At 32.7% G+C, this 24,925-nt stretch overlaps 1 protein-coding gene across 4 annotated transcripts in view; it reads right to left on the bottom strand.

Moving 5' to 3' along the window:
- Positions 1-24,694, bottom strand: part of Crtc (CREB-regulated transcription coactivator) — a 39,268-nt gene extending 14,574 nt beyond the window's left edge. For 2 of the 4 annotated variants that reach the window (XM_076411631.1, XM_076411630.1), the window contains exons 1-5: positions 24,285-24,694; positions 21,234-21,413; positions 1,176-1,376; positions 462-598; positions 250-397 (exon numbers count right to left, since the gene is read on the bottom strand). In XM_076411631.1, the coding sequence (XP_076267746.1) occupies positions 250-397; positions 462-598; positions 1,176-1,376; positions 21,234-21,413; positions 24,285-24,401 (783 nt within the window). In that variant the 5' untranslated portion in view covers positions 24,402-24,694. The remainder of the gene's footprint in view (positions 1-249; positions 398-461; positions 599-1,175; positions 1,377-21,233; positions 21,414-24,284) is intronic. The other 2 variants (XM_076411633.1, XM_076411632.1) reach the window with 1 other exon arrangement.
- Positions 24,695-24,925: the final 231 nt, after the last annotated feature.

Here is a 24,925-nt window from a genome sequence, read left to right on the forward strand (position 1 = left end):
AGATTATCATGCTTATTGCTTTTCGAGGTATTCCTTAAACTAACAAAAAGTGTACAATTTACTATGAAATTAGGTTAAGAAAATGGATTGGTTGAAGAGAGAATTCATTTAACTAAGATTATTTTCCATAATTAACGGAAAGTTGTACTCTCTTGGATCAAGCATTTTGAGGATACCTTCAATTGTAGTGTCGGTAGCGTCAACAGAAAGAAACCAACAAATGTCCCGGCCTATATAGGGCCAACTTACAGAACTGTAGGGCGAACTGTCTTGATCCTGGTCGAGGGGGGCGTGGATGGGTGATGTGAAGTCCATGTTGGTCAGGTCCGGCAGCGAACCTGTATTGTTACCGATCGGCACCTGTACGATCCCGAGATCGTGAGTTGACGGGTATATACTAGGACCATTAAATCGAAGTTAACGCATCAGACCGGTTATGGGTCGGAACAAGGGCAACTTACTGTATCCCGGGCGCTCTTGGCAGGTCGCAACTGGACCTGGGCCGTCCATCCTGGCCCCTCTCCGGTCCGTTCATCATCGACGGTAGCATGCCCCACGACACCCTCTGAGCCGCGTCATTCCTCTCCATTCCCATACCCTGCGAAAAACAGGAAAACGCTCAACGTTTGCTGGTTCTCCCTCAGAGAAGATAGAGATTTAACTTTACAGGCAACTTTCGAAAAATGTTTCGTGACGACCAATATCTAGATGACGCTACAATCGGTTTTTTGGAATGTTTTTATTGGTTTGTTTGAATTACTAGGCCAAGAGCCGCAAAGGCACTTGATTGGTTCATTTCATTTCTATAGTGAATTTGTTGGTTTTGAATATATTGGTGCCATTTTCTAGGTGTGGGGCTTTTTAGCATTTTTTTCTACGCTTTCGTGACTGTATGATGAAAATTAGTTTGATATAGTGTATTTTAGTTATATATATATATATATATATATATATATATATATATATATATATATATATATATATATATATATATATATATATATATATACATATATATAGAAAATTTAAACTAACCAATCAAATTAATAGCATGGCTGATATATTACAGCGCCATCGGGATGTTGGACGTTGCAAAACATTTCTCCAGAGACACCTGATTGAGTTTTCTCTCTGTCGTCCTATGGATTCTCCGTTCAGGAGGGTCTTAGATTTACCTGCATGGCGCTCTGGTGCAGAGCAGAGTCGCTATTCGTCCGCCTCCAACCTGTATCCGAAGGAAGACTCAAATAAGGACCGCTGGAGTACGGCGAGGGTTTTCGGTCCCGGGTGCTGCGGATGGGTCCTACGGGTGATCGCGTCCGACTCTGTCGCGTCGTCTGGTTGATCATTCTGGTCTGTGGGGATTCTTCGTTTGGCTGGAGAAGAAGAAAATAATACAATACAGTTCATATTAACCAATAATAACGAGCCACGTATATAAAAGTGAATCGATGTTCGTTAGTCTCGCTAAAACTCGAGAACGGCTAGACCGATTGGACTAATTTTGGTTCTAAAATCTTTGTGGAAGTCCAGGGAAGATATATATGGTATAATCAATTCATGAAACCTAAATAACTAAATATCACTTGAAACATGATGATATTTTTGAAACCTCAATACATGATCATAAAATGATTGTTTTATCGCAACTTGATAAATAGTTTTGTACGATTTTAATGTTTTTTTATCCAACACCAACTAATTACGGTATTAGTAAAGTTAATTATAACCGATGCATCATAACTGACACGATTTTATTTGATATACTAACTGATGCCAATCCACCGACGGCAATTATTTTTTTCACAATCGCCATCAGGTCTAGCATCGGTTAATTTCAATAAAATATAACGTTAGGCCGCTTCACGGCTAATTCAAGATAACCATCGAATACAAGCATCACAAAAAAGGTGATATTAAAGAAACGTGTGGCTATTTATTACTATTCCCAACTAACGTCGGTGCCCATTAAAACAGATACAAAACAACATAAAAACATTTTTAAAAAACGAATTGCCTAAATCGAATGAATATATTAATTATATAACTGGTATTATCAGCATAGAAACATCATTAGCGTTGGTAAGTAGACAACGAGAAAAAACGTTTAATACCAGTGGTACAAAATAAACACTCTCTGGGGTCTATTAAAAATAACACATACAAGAAAAAAATCATGAAAACTTGATTGTTCTGAAAGCTGAGTTCAAAGCTTCTTGTATTGTGATTATTACCTGTATTTTATAATAAATTCAACATTTTTTCCACAAATATCTATTTAAAAATTAATCCGCTAAATATAACTAAATGTTATTTTGGGACACCTAGTATATTATGTAAGAGGCTTGTGTAGTAGCCGTTTCCCCCCTTTTGGACCTTTCCCGCTGCATGATTCATTTTTGTCTAGGAGTTCATTGAGAGTGTGACGTCGGTTTTCATCCAATATGTCTTGCAATAATTCATCTAAAGATGCATTTGGATTGGATTTAATATTTTTATAAACATAATACAAAACAACAGGAAATTTATTATAGAACAAAATGAAAAACTCTCAGAATATCGATATCTAGAAGAACATTAAAAAAACAATAACAAATAAAAATATTGTATCAACAGTAGCCCATCATTACTTAATAAATTTAACATTTCTAATAATTTAATTAAGTCAATAACGCGCTAGCGCGTAATGTGAAGCTTTCATTAGACGCCAATTACGTTCCAGCGCGTGCCCTAACTTTAGATTAAATATTCATGCAATAGTACCCCAAGTTACGACTTTCGTTTGTCTGCCATAAAAAGTTTACTAAAGGCTCCGTACAAACCTACTTCCAGAGCGGTTATTAGCGAACATGTTTTGAAAATAGGAGAGAAGAAGAAAACAGGAAAGGTAATAAGAAAGCAATGTAAAAATTGTTACTTACAAAAAAAGAAAAGGCACTAGTTATGTATGCAGTACATGTTAGACTGCGCAACAATTAGTCATCAGTGACCTCTTATGATTTATCTGAATAGGGTTTTTATTTATTTTGTAAGTTTTAGTGAAAATTTGTATTAGCTTATGGTCGTTCAATTATTTTTATTGACTGCTCAATTTACTTAAATAGATATTTTGTTTGTTTGTAGTAACATTTAGTTAGTTTTCTGCTGAATATTTTTTCAACTTTTTTTAGTAGTCGATTCATTCCCATTATATATATAATTTTATTATGGTATATTAAATTATATCTTCTAATCAACAATGTATTTTCCTATTCTGTCTATTTTCAATCGCCACGCATTCGCGCGTTAAGCGTAGTAAATTTAACCTCAGTGGCGATCACGCTCTGACTGGACACACGTTAAAAAAACGTTATTAGGAATATTTTATTGTTATAATCCGAACAAACGCAGTCGGCTTCGAGAGTAAGTATTTGATCCCAGATCGGCAGCGAACGTGTTAAGTCATGAATTTGAAATATAAAATACAAAATACAATATTTGAACTAAATTTTATTTAAAATACAAATTACAAAATACAGTCGGGTGTTAGGTTATGTAAATAGATAAGAACTAATCCAACCCAGCCTCCTATTAATCAGTTTAAAGAAATTCCTTTCATGAACACCGATTCGTAAAAAATATATATCATCATTTTTACTAGTATTTCTACTCCTGTTTTTTCATGATTTGTAATTTGCCTTTAAAGCATGAACTGCAAGATTTTGAAGAGGCAAATACTCTCATCTGTTGTGATGCTTTGATGCTTGATCTGTTGTAACTAGGATGGTAGTGGCTCCATTTATTTCAGGTGACAGTTTAAAAAACTCATTAAATGTCCCTTATAAAAGCTCCTTTTCAGTTATCATGACGCAATAACAGTGAAACAAACCCTTAAATTGTCCACATTACTTATTATATTTTTGTTGTGTATTTGTATTTCAATTACGTATTTTAATTATAAGTAATTCAAATATTGCCGATCTCTGCTTCTGACTAAATAAAGACAAAAACAAAGATACCTCCGCATATATCATTTGTTTTTTTTTTAATTTTCAATCGACTATAACAGTCAAGCATGTTAAAATTAGTATTTTGATAAACGAATATTTGCATCGCCACACTCAGTCATTCAAATATTAAAATTATCAATAAATATAGTGGTAGCTGGTAAAAGATTAACAGGTAATATTACCCAAGACCACCAACTGAATGCTGAAATTACAACCGCAATAAAAATCGACGCGCCCAAAATCTGCTTTGTCATAGAGTCGATCCTGTTGCATTCACATTTTCGATATTTTTTTCTGGTTATGAATAAATAAAAGATCAATATCCTATTGCCGGAAGAACCAAGGTCGTGAAACTCGCAGACAGTAAAAATGATATGTTCCGACCGTAAGAAATTCCTAATTTGCTTCCAATTATTAGAGTTTCTCTAGTTGTATTATGTATTTTGTTATTTCTCACTGATATTTTCTTCGAGTCAGTCATCAACTATCACAAAAATGGTATATTTATGTTGTGATCGTAATTTATTTAGTAAAAAAACACAACCAAAAAATAGCAATCCGCCGTGATAAGTTAAACATATTGATATATCGTACGTTAAGTAAAAAATAGTCCAATTTCATAAAAAATAATGAATATTTCCAAATTGGTTGTTTACTTCTTTATGTCCAATAAATTTGCTGAAAAATCTATTCAAATTACATTTTATCTATCACAAAGTATGAAAAGAATTAATAAAAAAATTGAACAGTGATAGTAGGTAGTATATAAGCCGAATTAAAAAGTCTGGCGTATCTTGTTGATAGATTTAGCACCCTTTTGTTTGAATGCTCAACTAAAAATTATATTTTTGTGTTACTGTCATGCTGTCATTTTCATTGCAAGTTGATGAAAAACAGAGGGATTATAAGAAATGTTACGTTGAATCACATAGTAGTGTATATAATTTTATACAACCTTTAGTTTTTTTAAGTTATATAATAAACTGTTTATTAAAAAAAAACATATATATCTATTTCATATATCTTATACATTATAAATTCTAAAGAAATTTAACATTGATTTTCGTTTATATCACTCGTTATCATTCGTTATATTTATCTGGTCTAGTAGAGAATTTTACGCTGATAAATAATAAAATGAGTGGATTTCTGTCACATATCTTAAGAATTGTAAATTTTAAAGCAATTTAACATGGATTTTCATTTCTTTCGCCCCAAAACACATGTAGTTTCAGAGTTTCATCTTTATCCGAGATATTAAAAAATTAAACATTTTCTATATATATATATATATATATATATATATATATATATATATATATATATATATATATATATATATATATATATATATTCCAATATTCACAGATTTACGAACATTAGAGAACTAGTAGAACCATACAACCTTTAGTTTTTCCGTTAAACAATAAAAAGTGTTTTTGGTCACATATCTTAAAAATCATAAATTCTCAAGCAATTTAACATGAATTTGCATTTCATTCGACCCAAAATATAGGTTGGGGCAAAAGTCCCACTACCATTTTAGGTGGGTGCGAAAGTCCATCTTGGTTTGTGACATTTAGCTCAGTTTCGCTTTAACCATTGTGTTGTGTAGACGTGGACTTTTGCCCAACGTTGTACATATATTTAAGAACTTGAGGAATTTACTTTTTGTAACAAATAATCCCAGGTTAATGAAAATTACATGGTTTATAAATAATTTTATGTTGAATCGAATGGTAATATATTGATTTTTACACAACTAACACAGTTCACATAATTTGTGCGTTTTTGCATCACTGCGAATGAAACTGAATGATAATAAGTTGGATGAAAACTAGTGAAAACACCATTTTTACAAAAAAAAATTATTTGTAATATCAAGATAACCTGCTGACACAGTACAAGAAACTATCGGTAGAATCGGAGAATTAAAACACAAATCATTTCAATAACCCACTTATTCGCCAGATTTAGTTTGTGAAAAACGATTATCCTCAGACCAAGAAGTAATATATGTTGTAAAGCATACCGGAAGATCTCTATAGTGATAGAGAGATACAGAGTTGGGAAAACTTGCGTTTCTAGTAACAATATATAGTTTAAAACTTACTCTTTAAACGTTACTAAACATAAGTAACACCAATTATTAGAAATCCCTGTTGATTAGATGGCACGCCTAATAAAAATTTGATCCTGATAATCATAATGATTAATTTAATAAATTATGGAAGAAAGTTCTCGAGCTCGGAGCAAGTAAAGTACTAAAACCCAACAGCCAAGACGTCGATGGACAAGTTTATAGATCGGAAAAGGCGATTTTATTATTTATTTATGTTAGATATGAGATTAATGTAAAACGTACGAGATTTTTCTTGTTCTTAACAAGTTTTTTTAATGAAAATTACGTCAAGAAGGTGTGTTAGCTTCTAAACGTAGTAGAAAATATCGAGTTATCTACTACAATCGCAAATTATTGAAATATAGAAAAAATAGATACGAAAGAAATTGTAAATAAGTTTATGTGCTTGTTTTTTTTTTCATCATGTCTTAGGACTAGGAAAAATGGATACTCTAATAATAATATGAGTCCTAACGTACAGTTGAATATCCGAATGTATTGAAATAATCATTACTGGAAGGGTTTTCTCATAACGGTCCCTTTCAGGTAGTACCTGTATTTAGAGACCGATGCGTTCTTCTAGCGTCAGATCGTGACAAATTCTAACAGTTTTTACAGACTTTGTGTTATTGTGATTGATAAAGTGCGACATGAAGGATATTAACCATAGTAAGTACTTCATTTTGACATATTAATATAAGGGATTTGGACTTTTAAATGTGTGGAAAGCACCCATCATAGTTAACGTGTTGAATCGCTTAAAAGAAAGTAAAATTTAAATTTGCACTTGAGATGAAGTAGCATTTTTAGTGTCTTCTAGCTTTGATTCTTTCTTGAAAATGTAGCTAAAGGCTTAACGTATCTAACTTTTCTGGCACTTTTCTGCCTATTTTTAGAAATTTTAGAAATTTTTGAAGAAGTAGAATTAACTTCCAAAATTATACTCCTTATAATGTCTCTTTATAAATAAAATAAACATATATAGTTTTAGGTTAAATTTGCCTTCATTAGTGGTGGGCAAAATCAATATTGTTGTTGATTAAAAAAGTGTGTAAAATTCTTCTCTTCTTTTAACAAACGAGAAACAAATTTCTTGAGAATTACAATGTAGGTTATTCTTAAATTGTTATATATAAAAATATATGAGGCCTTAACTAATATGAGGCAATTACTTAATGGCTTAATATGAAGTTTAACCGCTACTTCTTTACATCCTTTACGAACTTTAGGGATTCCATCTCGAAAGAACGATGTATCTTTCTCATATGTCGGAAGAAGTACTAATCAGAAGGAGCAAGGTCTGGAGAATAAGGTGGGTGAATAGAGTAGCACTTCTCATTGTAATGTTTCCAATTGTGTTTTCACCGATTTTGCAACATGTTTCCTCGTATTTTGGCTATTTTCGATAGTGATCCCCATTGATGATTCCATTAGGTTTTAGAAGCTCCTTACTAGGAGGACTATACTATACTGGTATACTCACCACACCAAGCTGATCTCATCAAACATACATTATTATACAGTCTCTATGATTTTTTTTCGCTTACGATTATCGTAATGGATTTTCCGTTGAAGGCTTTGGACTACTTCCGAATTCTTCAAACGACTGGAAATTGCTTCTTGTGTTACTCCTAATAATTCTGAATATTATTCTTGCGTGCTACAAAAATCCTCTCCTTCACATTTCTTTGGCTGTCTAGATTGCTCTTTGTCTTAGGTACCAAGATAATTTTTAAAACGTCTAAACTAGTATTCACATGTTGAAATCGATGGAGCATAAACTTAGGACACCATTCAATGACCTTTTTCTTCCACATGAAGTTGGTTACAAATTACACAGTAACAGCATCTAGTAGGTCGATAGTTTTTTTAAATTCTTGTTTCTTGTATTTTATTAGTTTTTTTTTGATGGGATTTACTTTAGTATTTCGCTAAGTGGTTAGTAGTTCATTAAAGTTTCATTCAAGGGACAGAATGTATCATAAACATAACACATAACCTCAAATACCAATGAATGTCATACTCATTTTAAATCAATCACGATCCACTTCAAGCTGATGATTCAAGATTCAAGTTTGAAGGTTCGTGTAGTCTCACCTTTCCAACCGGCGCCTAGGAGTTTCCAGAGTTGTTTGCAATTGACGCCGTTCTTCCGGACCTAGAGAATATTAATCGCTACAAAAAATCATCGAGAACTTACTCAAGGTCACGTATCCATTTCGACAATGTCGCGCTATATTGTTCTCGCCAATGGCGTAATATTTCGCCGTTTAATCTTTATTATAAACACGACACTACGTTATATCACTTCTCTATATACAAATATGGTCGAAAATCTCGTCGAATTCCATGTAAAGGTTTGCGTGTCTTCGGAAACATCTTGACACAAACAACATGTTCTGCCCCATAACAAAATAAACTCGACTAGAACGAAAATAAATAGACTCAAAGAAGACGGTCGCATATGGGCGTCTGTCTCGTTGCCGTATCGTTTATGTAGCGCCATATCCGTTACAGAACGACATTACCCGTCGATAAAACAATAGGCCCGTCTCGTAAATCACTCTGCGGTTTTCTAATCAGCACGATTAATAGAAGAACATTAATTTTTCGCTAAAAAATATTCTGACTACTGATTTCTAACCATAAACCAAATGATATGTGACAATGGATGAAACATGGCTCCATCATTTCATTCCGAAGTCCAATCGACAGTCATCCGGGTGGACTGCACACGATGAACCCGCTTCAAAGACAGTCAAGACAGTCGGTTGTCAAGGTTATGGTTACACATGGAATAATTTCCATTGACTACCTTGAAAAAGAAAGGACCATCAACAGCGACTATTACATAGCGTTATTGGAACGTTTGAAGGACGAAATCGCAGAAAAACGGCCGCATTTGAAGAAAAAGAAAGTGCTGCTTCTCCAAGACAATGCACCATGTCACAAGTCAATTAAAACGATGGCAGAAATCCATGAATTGGGCTTCGAATGGCTTCGTCATCCGCTGTATTCTCCAGATCTGGCCCCCAGCGACTATTTCCTGTTCTCAGATCTCAAAAGAATACTCGCTGGGAAGAGATTTTCGTCGAATGAAGAGTCAGTCTCGCCGAAACTGAGGCCTATTTTGAAACAAAGGACAAATCGTACTACAAAAATGGAATTGAAAGTTGGAGGGTCGCTATAATCAATGTATCACCCTTGAAGGGAATTATGCTGAATAAAAAAACTAATTTTGCAACAAAAAAATGTGTTTTACTATGGTAGGACGGGGAGTTTTCAATTGACCTCGTAAGTCAAGACATGTCTGAGTAACGCTTCACTTCTTATAAAGATAACAAAAAATTAATAGATTCTAGTAGGAAAGTAGTGAGTAGAAAAAGAGAGATAGAGAAGAAAATTAGTGGTTAGCCTCAAAAGATACATCGTTCTGTCAGGATAGAATCCGTAAATTGCCCGAAATATGGGAAAAAGTAACGGCTATCCATTGACAGTAGTTTGCATAAAATACATAGTACAGAATTTTCGCAATAAATCTTCAAATAAAAAAAAAATTAAAACTAATTAATAGGCCTTTTATATTCCCAAAATGTGACCATTTCCACCATGGGAAACACATGACAGCCATTTTGCGCGGAATTAACTGCTAAATTATACAGAAACAACATAAGGCTATCTGCCGCTATTATAAACACATACACATCGATAACGCAATTAAAAAGCAAAGGATACAATATATTACAAAACAATTGGTATGCGAAAACGGAGGGGCAAGCGCGCGACATATACGATCCCATTTCCGCAGCGCACATACGAAACAAAACAAAGATTGTTGTCGTTTCAGTTTAATCATCATCTGATTTAAAAACATGGAACATCCAGTAAGAATTAATTAATTTGCATCGCATACGATACGGTGACGAATCCAACAACTGGCCCATTGAAATTTGCAAACAAAGAATTACCGTGAATTTTTTCATATAATGTGTTAAAACGGTAGTACGTAATTTTATTGTAATCGAAGAGCGCGCGATGTTGCCGGTTTGGTCAGATATTTATTAAATCATGATGATTAAATTAAATTAAATCATTAGTATTATGATTAATAAACTCTAAACTTAATTTGAATTCTTTAATAAAATAACTTTTAAGGATGGAGAAAAGGTAATTTCGGTTTTTCTAACGTGTAATTTTATATGCGCGCTAAAGCGTTACAAATCTGTAGTTGCACTACATAGTTTGCATGTACAAGTCTTATTTATACATTTTTAAAATAATTTTGTGTTATAATTAGACATTGTAATATGTATCCATGCTGTGACCTTCCCCAATGTAATAAAGTAATAAAGAATATAGATATAATAAACAGTAATATAATACAAATAAATATAATAAGAAATAAGTAATAAAGAATAATAAGAATAATTAAGATCATTCTAATGTAAGTATTTACTATCTTAACTACTTTTAATAGTGTTTAAAGTGTATGAAAGGAAATGAAAATATTTTAATAATTTTGTTCTTTTTTTTAGTTATCAATTTAGATGTAAAATTATATTTAATATGTGATGGATATATATTTATAAGTGTGCATAAAGTCAGCATATATTTCTACAATATTCGAATGTTAACCAGACAGAAAAAAAAATAGATTTTAAGAGAACACACTGAATATTCACTGCTACACCTTACTGAACGAACTTATTCTCACAATGCTAAGAAAAATATTAATTAAATACACGCCTTCAACAAATACCAATCAAATCCCACCATGGTTAGTCTTGTACGTCAAACAGTTCCATGAGCTACACTTCACCATGTTAAGGGTAAGTGACACATATTTGATAGAACATTGTAATTTTATCAAGTTTTTATAGCCTGGTATGTGTGTGTTATGACAGAGAAGTTTCCAGCAAACAATTCCCCATATATAAGTACAATCCATACAATCTGGCAACAATGCAATCTGGACTAGCTTGTCCCTTTACTTATAATGTAAAAGAAAAAGTGTCGTTTTTTACCCCTGTCCGATCATATAGTTATATTTTTTTCCAGTAGAATTACTGTATGATATTTCTGTATTTATTCTGTATTATTAGGTGCATAAATAAGATTCAGTTAAGTACCATAATTTAAAACAAAAATTTGATCATGAAAATGAAATTCAGACAAAAAACCAATAGTTTTTCATCGATAATATATAATTTCATTGGTATTGGAAAGGATAAGACGATAAATGCATTTTATGAATCTATATTAAGCCCAGTAACTCTCTGTTAGTACACTGTATGTTATTAGTGCGAAACTCATGGAAAAACCTAACTAAAATAATGAATCTAACCAAAGAGGGGAAATAAGAATTAAAGAATGTGAGAATGTATGTAAGATTATTTAGTAGGGTATGTTAAATGTGTATATATAAATTTTAGTGTCATTGTTTATAGCACTTACTAAAAAAAATGTGTAAGTACTAGATGAAAAATATAAAGTTACAGGAAAAAAGTCATACAAGGTACACTACATTAGTCCCTAGGTGGTATGAAAAAATCAAATACAAACGTAATACGTCTATAATACTTGAATCTACAAAACTGTATATCATAATACTTAAAATACAATATTTGACAATCATTTTGTTGAATTTTATTCAATTTTTATTAAGTTCCAATTTCACTAATTATCCTAATTGCAAAACTAAATCATATATCACATCCTGTTTTTTCCTGTAGTCTTACGAGATGTTACCTAAATAAGTTAATCAATGAAACAATTTCCATATCCATAATTGTTGGTTGTCCCTCGTATGCGAATATATCTCTCAAGGTAGCCGAGGATCCCGTACAATACTTATTTCACATAATTAATGCGTCACATTTCCCTTAAAACTGCAAGATTAGATTTTATATCAACAATAAAATCCCTTCCTCTTAGCCGCCGCGGTGTACACTATTACAGAATGTGGAGCAGTTCTTACGTGAATCAGCCATAATCCCCGATGTAAAATTTCGGTTTATATATTTTTATTGCTTTAATTTTAAACTCAGCCGTGTTAAAACGAGTTAAGTGTCATCTTCGTTAGTTAGAATGTGATTTAGGCGAAGACTCCTGAACGTTTATGGCGCTAATTTACGTTTAATGCTGTATTTTATTGTTTAAGATGACTCATTTAACATTATAATTATTGTTGGTGTAACTTGTCTATAGAAAATGACTTAAACCGAGATGTTTGTACAAGTTTACTTGTGTTAATAGCAGTGATATGGCTTCAAGACGAAAAAAAAACATCTATTAGTCACTGACAAGTACCTAAAATATTCTCCTTCATGGTCTGTATAGATTCTTCTTTGGAGTTTTTAGCTCATATGTATAGAACGATGATACGTTGCATATTACAAGGTTATACCAGATATGTCGACAAGAACTTTCCAGATTTTGTACCGGATTTCACTACGAAATGTTATGTTCTGACACATATGTCATTTTATTCTACTGGCATTAACCTCAGCACCATATAAGTTATGTTCTGCCAAAGTATTATGAAAGCAAAAACTTTAAATTCAAATGAAGTCTAACAGCACTGCGTCGAATATTCAATCAAAAAGCAGATTTCGTCATAAAAGTCTGTGAAAAATTCGTTCAGCTTTCATTCGACAGATATGATTGGGTTTTGCTTCTCAACTATATTCTTCGAAGTTAAAAATTAAGATTGGTAAAGCAGCAAAAGCTGTGTAGCTGTAAAAAACGAAAAATCTTAATTATACAAGGTCGTATGACTAATTATCTGACAAAAAAAAATGTCACCGAAATCAAAATAGAGATACTACGAAGAAAACCAACGAAGCCAAAGATATCGCAACGCTTTTGTCTCAACTCCAAACCAAAATCGTTGAACAAAATTAAGGTATCAGATACTACATGGAAAAATACGTATACATACAGAACCAATATTTTATTCAATCCAAAATCTGTTAGCGTTCGACAGATTATTTGAAGATCCGAAACTTGAGAAGTCGGTTTTCTATTTTTTGCATTAATACGGGAGCACAGTAACGGCAATTTTTATCAGGTGTTTATTTTTGTATTGATAATTTCGATAGTCTAATCAAGATGAAATAATTAACATGTATTATTAAGGTTATACATGATCGTTTAATATCTGGCTTAGGTGAATGGTAAGGGAACATATGTAGGGATTAATTTTAAATGTTGACATTCCTGTATTCGTATAGTACAGGATAATGGAGGCTCTCTTTTACCTATATGTTTATTTCCGTTAGAGAGGTAATTACTGATGATATTAAGTCTCTACAATTTTACTGAAAATGTTTCTTAGCTGGTTGCTGTCGCGTTAAATATTAGTGTGGGTACTGTGAATAACATCGCTTACAAAATGAAGAATAATACGTTAGATTCACCCAAGAAAACCACTCTACATACAAAGTGGGTGACGAATCTTGACCATCTTGATATTGGCTTTATTCGGGACCAAATAAACGAAATATATAAGAACAGTAAGTACACGAACTATTTTATCGAACTATTTTACAGATATAACGATAAACATAATTTAATAAAGAAAATTGTCTCTGAAAACTATACATAAAAGAATTTAGAAGTTACAATAGCATTCAATTATGTTTTGTTGGTCATTATACTCATTAATTATTACCTGCAAATATATTGCTGATCGAGAGGGATATTCCATCAAAAACTGTTCGGATATTTGGAAGGAAGCATTGTCAACCATAACACTTTCGGTTTGGATGAACTCGATAAGACATACAGAGGAAGTAATTGATAAATGGTGGAATCGTGAACATGTCTTTAGACAGATTAGAAATTAACAGTTTAGTGATTGAATTGGACAGTGAGTCGGAAAGTGACTGAAGGAGACTTTCAGGATATGTGATAATGCTGTGTAATGCTGGAAATTCCTGAGACAGAGTGATGAGAGTGGAAATAACTAAAGGTATGCACATAATTAATTGAATATAACTATAGAAAATGGTATTGTAGGGCGTGAAAGATCGCCCTACAGTAGAAGATGTCAAAGCCAAATTGAACTAAAACTCAGAGTTGATACGGCAATATTGCAATATTTCGACGTCACAAATATACATGCCGCATTACTAAAAAAAACTTTGACTATATTTGGCCCAGCTGTGTCCGTATATATTAAGCAAAAGGGTACAAAGAAGTTAGTATTTGTTTATACACTCTATTAAAATCGACAAGGAAGCAAAACGAATATCAATAACTTTCCGCATTTTTATTAATTAAAAAAACCGGAGTAATTATCGGGTAAATACCGGGCCGTGTCTAAGAAACCGACGAGGTAGGAAAAAAGCCGGCCGTTAATTATCCGTGAAATAACGCAACATCATTAAGCCGGTCGCAGATCGATCGATATTTTTCTGCTTCTTCATCGTTCGACCTTAAAATCCTTGGCCGATTCGTCGATAACAATAAAATCGCGAACGATTTAATATTAAAACCGTAAAAAATCGGGCGGCCAGATTTCGTCGAAAAACTTCACTTCACTAATGTTTCAGTCTAAACATCAGGAAGTGATCCGGATCAGATATAGTCGGTTTTGATTAGCGTTGAGAACTATCGACTGAAAATATTCGAAACAGTCGACAATCCTAAAACAATCGAACTAGTCGTTAGTAAAAAAACTAGCGACTGAAAATAGTAATATCTATTTCAATCAAATGTACACTTCCACTGTTTTTCTATTCGTGATAACAGACGAAGATGTACGAACTCAATAATGTACTAATTTTGAGAGCGGAAAGGACGGAGATAATTGTTCGATTATCTGTCCTGTACAGATCAGTTGATTTTAAATAATTTTAAATTGATAATTCGCGGCATGAAAAAAGAATTGGGGTAATGATCCCAAATATATTTAATAGTCTTTTTATATTCGAAAGTAACAATGACACAATACAATAAAAATAATAGGTTTATTTCTATTTCATTCCGACATGTGCTTATTAATTTTTTTCAACCGCGCCACAAGTGAGAAGGAGATGTACATATTCCTTTTCGAAATGTCTTTGGATAATTGCTGAAATGTATTCCCTTCAAAATAACAGTTTCATTTTGAATGATGCACCCTTTTTAAATACAATAATAATTTTATTTATCATTAATAAGACAAATTTTAACATTATTATTTGTTGAAACTTGAAAAAAATTATTTGTTGAAAAAAAATACCAGAAGTTTTAACAATCAAGGGGCTTGAACAAATGTCGAGAGATTTAGAAAATCGAAAAAAAAAACCCAATAGTTGCAAAGATAACATAAATGCAGTCAACATTATTTTCCTATTTATCAATCAAAATGTTGTTCTTTTCACCTTATTACATCAATAAATAATCTTGAAAAATGAGTTCCAAATGCTGCTATATTAATGTACAATATATTCTTATTTATAATCATACTACAAACAAAACATAAAACCATATATATTACATATAAATCTATGTAAGCATAAATTCCGCACATTATTTTCAAGGTCGCGACTAGGACTGCAGGGCCAGAACGTTAAATCGGACAAATGAAACTAGTATGTTCGAAAATAATGATTGAAATAGTCGATAGTAAAAAATAGTCAATTTCTAAATAGTCGATAGTTCCCAACGCTAGTTTTGATTTTTTTCTGGTTGAGTTCTTTCGCGAAAAATAATTTAAGTATCTCTGGTTACTGTTAAATGAAAGTCTTGGTGCAGATTAGCTCTGCAGCTCGACTATCTTTTTCGTTACCAGTCTACGTTCCATCTAAATATTTTCCAAATGTAAGGAATATGCCTGGTGACTATTTCGATATTTTTTTAAAATTTATTTATTATATTCTCACTAGTCGTTGGCGACTAACCTACAATTTGTCTTTACATTAATTTAAACCTAGTTATATATCTAGAAGGACCTATCTGCCCAATCTTAATCTCTGGTGTAATAATGTTTATGTATACTCATGTTTATCTATTAAATGCACCTCACTACACAAGATCAAATGGTTTGATTCTTTTGAGTCTGTGTCGTGTTCTAGTGCTCATCAAGAGTTGTATTACTTCAATATTGATATGAGAATGGAGTCGGTCCATCTCTTTTTGGAATTCTTTGGATTTCCTGCGTGACAGTCGGTATCTGAAGGTATCGGTGTAAGTACTCACTCCTGTAGTATCTCGGTGCACCTACAATACTTCTAAGGACTATGTTCTGAAAAACTTGTACTGTATTTATATTATTTTTCGCGTAACATCCTCCCAATTGTACTCGGTGTGTCCATATAGGTTTCAATACTTGCTTATATAACAGGTCAATTGCAAAGTCCCCGGCCTACCATAGTAAAACACATTTTTTGGCAAATTTAGTTTTTTTTAATCAATATAATTCCCTTCAAGGGTGATAAACTGATTATAGCGACCCTCTAACTTTTCGATACCATTTTTGTAGTACGATTTGTCTTTTGCTTCAAAATAGGCCTCAGTTTCGACAATCACCTCTTCATTCGTTGAAAATTTCTTCCCAGCAAGCATTCTTTTGAGATCTGAGAACAGGAAATAGTCGCTGGGGGCCAGATCTGGAGAATACGGTGGACGAGAAAGCAATTCAAAGCCTAATTAATGGATTTTTCACTGACTTGTGACACGGTGCATTGTCTTGGTGAAGCAGCACTTTCTTTTTCTTCAAATGCGGCCGTTTTTCGGCGATTTACTCCTTCAAACGGTCCAATAACGTTATGTAATAGTCGCTGTTGATGGTCCTTCCTTTTTCAAAGTAGTCAATAAAAATTATTCCATGCGCATCCCAAAATACAGACGCCATAATCTTGTCAGCCGACTGTTGCGTTTTTCCACGCTTTGAAACGGGTTCATCATATGCAGTCCACTCGGATGACTGTCGATTGGACTTCGGATTGAAATGATGGAGCCATGTTTTATACATTGTCACATATCAATGCAAAAACTCCGGTTTATTACGATTGATCATCTTCAAACACCGCTCCGAATCATCAACCCGTCGTTGTTATTGGTCAAACGTGATCTCGCGTGGCACAGAGCTTTCTCATACCCAAATATTCGTGAATGATATGATGTACACGTTCAGTTAATATCTTTAGAGTGTCTGCTATTTCATTCAGTTTCAATTTACAGTAATTCAAAATAATTTTGTGGATTTTTTAATGTTAATATTTTTAATGTTCGTCGGTAACAATCTCTTTTGGGCGTCCACTGCGTTCACGGTCTTCGGTGCTCATTTCATCACATCTAAACTTAGCATACCAATCCTTGATGGTTGATTTTCCTGGGGCAGTGTCCGGAAACTCGGTATCAAGCCAAGTTTTTGCTTCAACTGTATTTTTCCCCTTCAAAAAGCAATATTTTTACCAACACGGGAAATTCCTTTTTATCCATTTTTTCACGATAACAAAAGTTGCTTCACTCAAAATGTTATAATTCACAAACTAATGATCCGACATCTGTCAAATTTATCCACGCATCTTTTGAGGCTTAGGGCTAACTAAGAAACATATGGATTTAATTCTAGTAGAGCCATCTGTTTGTCAGGCCGTGGACTTTTCAATTGACCTAAAATTCTTGCAACTAAATATTGTTCAGTGAATAATCAAAATTACGAACATTATCAGTATCCAAAAAGTTTCTTATCATTTCCTTAGATCTCCTTTATTTCATTCATACTAGCATCATTAAAGCTAAACTGCGATTTGTATGGTCAAGAAGCATTCAATATAAACATTTTTCGTCGTCCGTAGACCTATCTTTGAAAACGGCACTAGATAGGGCGAATTTGATGTTCTAAAGTATCCTATTTAATTTACATCAAATACAATAAATAAGTTTTTCACGGCTAATCTTATAGCGCGAACATTATGATTAGAAACTGAAGCAGGATAAACATTCATCATCATCATCTCGCTTCATTATCTGAAATATTTCAATGCATTACCTGCTTTAGAACAAAACCGTATTTATTTTTGTATGTACAAAATAATAACTCAATTGTTTTTGTCATTTCTCAATCAAACTTCAATCAAATTCAATCGATCAACAGTAGAGCGTCATTAGAAAGTGCTATCTGGGAAGCCAGCTAATAATAGTCATCAACTTTCAATGATATCACATAATGCCCGATTAGCACTAAAGAGACCATAAATATATCACGAAAAATATCAAATAATAAGAAAATATTTGATCAAGTCGTAGAATAAAGGAAAACTTATACAAGAACTGCAAAAAATGAATTAAATAGCGGTCCATCACTGCCAATGTCGGGCTACTTACGCCTGGTTTAATTAACTGAATGTATCTAAAAAAAAACACTGCGTTTTAATTGCTAATCGGAAATACGTAAGATATTATGAAAACTTCTATAATTATATGTGTTAAAATATTTTAAAGAACACCTTTTTCATTTCCCATCTAACGGGTAAAAATCAATTGATGTTTGTTAGTATCACTCAGGCCCAAAAACGGCTGATTTTTTGGTTTTGTTAACTAACCTGAGACAAAAATTAATAAAAGCTGAAAAATCTAAGGTTTGAAAAGTGGCAATGCTGCATAGAGGGATTCGTCTGACATAATACACACAACCGTCATTTCTTCGTCGGGTTGTGTAAGATTTAATATATTTCCAACCGTTTTTAATTTCTCGCAAAATCACGTGATTCGATTTCACTGTGAAGGAATTATGACTTTAACGGAAAAGTGGCAAAAGTTCGTCGATCAAAACTGCACAAATATTATTGCGATTTAGTGTTGTGATGTAATTTACTCATATTTACATGATTTTTAAAAAAACCGACAATATTTTTTCCGCAACTGATTATAAGAAAGAAAAACAGAATTCTACTTCAAATAAGACAAGTACTGGCTACTTCTGGAGAATCCCAATCGTATTCGGTAAACTTCGATAGTTTCCGCCTGATTATGCGACGTTGCCATTTACAAGCAATCCAGAAGTTGATTCCAACGTACTTCAGCAGCCATTCTGAATTTGATACTGGCGTTGGTAAGAGTTCTGTTTTGTAAGGTTAAGAATTGTTTATTTGTTCTTGTAATGTTCATATTCTGATGTAGATAAATGGTAGACAGTAATGGATAAATCAATGAATCGTGACTATTGTCAACAAACATTTTATTCAGGCGCGTATTCATTCAATTTTCAACATTTCATATTAATTTTAATTTTGCAAATTGGATTCAATTCTATACCTATATTTTAGGCACAGTTGACCCTGCGAATGTACCGATACATATGACTCGATGTTCTTTGAGCATACGTCCTCAAAATCACAGCTTATTGGTCATATAGCCATTCCATAACATCAAAATGGAACAAGAAACATAGAAGTTTGGCTCGCTTGAGGATTTCTAAAGTTGGGGATTCCTATATTGTTAAAAATATTGCTACATTTAAATTTGAACGTAATCGATCAGGAATTCATAAGACTGTATAAGAGAGTGAGAGATGAATGTTATTAAAAAAAAATATGATTATAGCCACTAACTGCTAATATTCAAATGGATGCTATATTGGAAGAAACGAGCTAATTTAGGTAGTGGAAATTTGAAACGACTATATTCATTGACTCATAAAGATTTATATAACATTCAGCAAGCAAACCAATTGAATTCCACAGGTACAAAACAAGTGACGTTACGAGTGTTGAACCATGAGTAATAATTACAATAAAAGAATGACAATATGAAATATTAAGAGAATATAGTATAATAAAGTGGTTTCCATGCTGTTTTCGCATTTTGAAGAGCATACGATGAGGAAACAATGAAGGTATTTTTTAGTCCTGTGGAAGATATATTATTGAGTAATTTCAAAGATAAATCGGTGCTTGCGTGTTTATATATTGATAAATAAATTATATTTATTACCTTATATGTTGTTTTATTTTTTCTTCTTCCCTTTAAAATTAAGTATATTCATAAAAGGTTAAATAACTTAGACATAATATATAAGCTTAAAACAATAGACAGTAAACTTACTTACAAGAACTATAACTTTGGTTTGTTACTGTAATGTTTATGTATTGATAAATAATTACTTATTCTCTCATTCTCTCTTATTTTCTCCTTTTTCTTTTCAAAATTATTTTAAAATGAAACATTTCTATGTTATAGGCGACGAACAATATATAAAAACATTTTAACTTGGGTCTCAACAAAAATATTACGTTAACTTGTGAATTTAAGATAATTTATTCTATTTATATCATATTGTTCAAATATAAGTAAAATTTTCAACAACTGACAACGTTGCAAATTCAAATACTTATGCGCATCAGAGGATTCTCCTGAACTAGACTCTTGTAAATGACATACTCATTTTTGTATCAACTACTAGACTAAGCATTTAAAAAAATACTTTAATACAAATGTTCTTCGTATTACAGAAATTTACATTATCGACTCTCTAATAGTCTAATACGTCGACATCTATCAACATTAATCGCGACTAAAAAAACTCCATTTTGACAAGTTTCTCAGAATGGAACACGACAATTTTTTTCTCTATGATTTCCAACAAAGGACATGCAAAACAAGGGTCCTGCGGTGAACTGTTGAATAGGTGCTGCCGCATTGCATCGCGCTATTCGTTGTTCATGTGGCGTGAATGGATTTTTCGCCGCTATTACGGAAACCGTAACCGTTTTTCATGCATTCCCACGAAGTGGAAAAAGATACAGATACCGATAAAAATTATCGTACAAGCTAATTTGAATAATTCATCGGTGATTTGTTAATTTCCGCGACAAAAAAACGACTTCGATTTACAAGTGCTTGATAAAACGAAATAGATTGTCCGATAGTCGCATTCAACAAAAAAAAACATCCATAACTATTTATCACTACAAAAAGATGGAAACATCATCAGCAAAATCAAAGCAACAACAGCAACAGAAAAAAATTCCATCCAAAATTATAATAACGATTAAATCATATATACGGTATGATATAATCATATAATCATATATTGTGCAGCGGCTGTCAAATGTAAAACAAAAGAACGAGAGAAAGAAAAATTATCAACAAAATAAAAAAAGAGAGAAAAGGGCACTGTTGTCAGTCACCTTGTTGATTTTGTCGCTAGGGCGCGCAGCCGTCGTCGACGCTCGCTTATCGGGCGGCCGAGGTGCGGACACGTCGGGCAACGAACCTCCCCGAAAAGCGCCGAGCGACTGATTCTGCGCGGGACTGATGCGCAAGGTGTTTTTCGATTGCGAGACACGATCGAGATGTGGCGACGCCACCTGAAACAGGCAATAATTAGACACTGATCATGCTGCGAATGTCAATCTAAGAGTACGGCGAACATAACCTCGAAAAATTGACCGTTTTCCACCTACAGTCACAACGTGAAACAAAAATAATAACAGAAATAAAATCAACTAAAAAATAACCTCACACTCGACGAGCATGAATCTATAGTCTATCCAGAGTAGCAGTGAACTCAAGTCATATCAATATATGACGTCAAAACTGTGTAAATTTGCCCAATTTAACGTTGACATTTTACGCATTTTAATTTATTTTTGCTTCGATATATAACAACATATATTATCAACAACGTTTGTCGGTTTCTAACCTCTTATTATCACTAAAAAATATGAAGGAAAATATTGGCTGATATTACAAACTGCAACAGGCAATACATTATACATCTTGATGACATGGGTTCACTGCTACTTTGGAGAGTTTATTTAAAACTTCAAGAATCGTTCCTTAACTTGAAAAATATTCCGACGCTGTCCTCATTTTGTCGTTCATTTCCTGGTGCATATTAATGCGAATTTATTATTTAAAACATTAAGCAAACAATCACTGTGGCTTCTAAACTGGTTTTAGGAAAATTGCTCACTTCTAAGAATATCAAACAACTGCAGCATATTGAATAAATTCACTTACGTGCTATATATCTATGCCGTCTTTGTAAATGAACGACGATCACAATTGATTTAAATTAGTACCAAGAAAAATCATAATCGTCATTCGCCTTGTAGTTTGAAGTGAATAAAAAGACTTAACACAACAGTATCCTTCTGGTCTATGAAAGCATTACCATAAGGAAAACGGGAGAATGTAGAGAAGATACCCTAGAGAAAATAGTTCGGAACCAAATAAACAATGCGATTAAAGCAAAACGACGTCTGACGTTTACTGCGGTTTGGGAAGCACAATGGTGTATATGCGTTTAGCGGAAAATCATCTATTATTAACAATGTATTTTTCGCCAATTTTACCACTTTAACTTTTATACAGAAATCCGCGCAGAAAAAATCTCTTCTCGCATAATACTACAAACGCCAGAGGACCAGCAAAAACCGCAAAAATTAGAAAATAATTCAGGATCCGTCAAGGCCACGCGGCAACACAACGAGCGGCAACAGGGACACTTATTTAATTTAATTTATAGAAATGCTACATTTTAATATCAAAGAAAAAACCGGTTCCTTTGTATTTCGGCGCTTTATACCGCGATATTTTTTTGATGAAACCTTATGAAAACAATGTTTCCACAAATTTCAAGCGCGCCAAGTTAATTAACTAAACTAAACTTAAAATTATGTTAGATCCTAAAAACGCGAAAAGCTAAGCCACAATTATCTTCACCAAAATATAACACCCTGTATAACAAATGTCACAAGAACCAGACTTAGCATTGCGTTCGAAATATTAATGAATTATTTAAGAATAGACACAAGACAATAAACTTCCTTATAAAACATTTCTGGGAAGATTCCCACTTTGTTCCTTAATTGACACACCAAGATCATCAACGTTCACCATGACTATAAAAAATCAATTCAATACAGAAAGTACACTTAATCTAAATATAACCGAACGTCCTGAATTTATTTTAACAACCAGGTTGGTCTATCTCCCTCATATCGCATTTATATAAACTAAATGGAAGAGTCAAAAACCATTAAATCCTATAGAATCGTGGAAACCTTAATTACAATACTTAATATAATATTAGTATTTATTGTTTCGAGAAATTCATTAGTAACAAAATATCAATTAAAGCAAATCAATTGAAAATTCTCACTAAAATACCTAGTAACCTTAATTATAAACATAAAAACAAGTATATTTCTGATACTAATCCACAAACAAAATCCTTAAAATTCTATTGATTAAAAATGTAATTAAATCCAACATATGTTTCAAAAAATTGTCCAGAAATATGACAAATAAAGCCAACTGGATAACCTCAATAAAATAATCTAATATGAAATTAGTATGGGTCAAGCTGGATGAGTCAAGAAGCCTTACAACTATGAACATTTTAAACAGTTAAGATTAATGTTAAATATTTTGGAAAATATTTAAAAAATTAGTCATTCCAATACCTCCAATGAACTAGGAAAGATCACTCAAACACTATGACATGAAATTAAAAAATTCAATATCGTCACAAAATAAACGAATAGAAATTATTGAATATTAAAATATTTATATTTTAACCATTTAAGAACTATACACAATACATTTAAAAACAAGAAAACAACAAACAATCAAATAAATAATTCATCACCAGCACATAATACTAAGTTCAGTGTTAGTGTCAAAATATAATCTTAAATTCCACTATTTCAAAGTATCTTGCTCAATATTTAGACGAGGACAACACGAATGTTTAAGTTTTATTCATTTTACCAGGCATTTGTGTTGAGTTCTTCCACGATTGCCAAAAAAGAAGAATGTGTTTATGTTTACATAAATCATGCCACATTACTTATCATTGAAACATCCAATAATATCGTAATTAATGACCATTAATAATAAACAAGTTTTTCACTAAATTAAGATAATTAAATCGGCATATCGCTTTACCCCAATGAATATTTTGTTGTTACTTGTTCTGTCAAATAGATATTTTAAGTTATTGATTGTCATAAACTTCCAAAAAACATAAAGAAGACAATATTTGTGAATTGTTTCAAAAATTTATAAAATTCCACACAACAAACACTAAACATCACAATTTATTATAAAATAATTAATCCTGTGATCATTATGCTGATTGCAGCACTAGGCAGAAGAATGTTGTTTACGTTGTAGTTGGATCAGATTTGTTGCTGTTATTTTAGAGGTTACGCAAATATCTTTTCACGTACCTTAACGTCCGAAACTTCTTTCATGATTTTCTCGAACGCAGCCGTTTCCTCCGCTTGCCGGTGAGTGTGTAATGCTATTTTTTCACTAAACTTTCTCGGATTCGCCATGATTGCCATACACAATGTTCACTATACTGCACTGCGCGGTCCTTATCCGAAGAGACGAGAGTCAGTTCTGTTCATATGTCGGCACAATCGATAATGGAGTTTTCTTTATTATATATCGCCATAATTTGGTCCTTTCGGGGTGTATTTCCAGCACAACACATTTAAACCGTCATTTGCTTGAAGTAACATCACAGAACCATAACATAAAACATTTCTCTCACTTCGGTAATTGACTAATACAGAAAATTGCGTTCTCACGTTTCGACTGAGGCATATATTTTGAAGTAATACTGATGTATGTTGAGTGGCCTACACATAACACAGCGACCTATAGCGGCAATCATTATAACCACCACATCGCCAGAAATTCGCTTTTAGAATATTATAAACAATCGTTTTTTTCTATGACAATCGTGAATGATAATGAAGTTGAAATCCACATAATTTAGATTGAGGATATAACGTTTTATCGTATCATTTACAAATTAGCCATATGTGCATCAACATTAAAACATAAACATAAAAATTATATA

This window comes from Rhynchophorus ferrugineus, unplaced genomic scaffold, assembly GCF_030347505.1.
Source record: "Rhynchophorus ferrugineus isolate W39M unplaced genomic scaffold, kcgeb_rfMv2 rfM8, whole genome shotgun sequence".
In the NCBI taxonomy this organism is placed as follows: Eukaryota; Metazoa; Arthropoda; class Insecta; order Coleoptera; family Curculionidae; genus Rhynchophorus; species Rhynchophorus ferrugineus.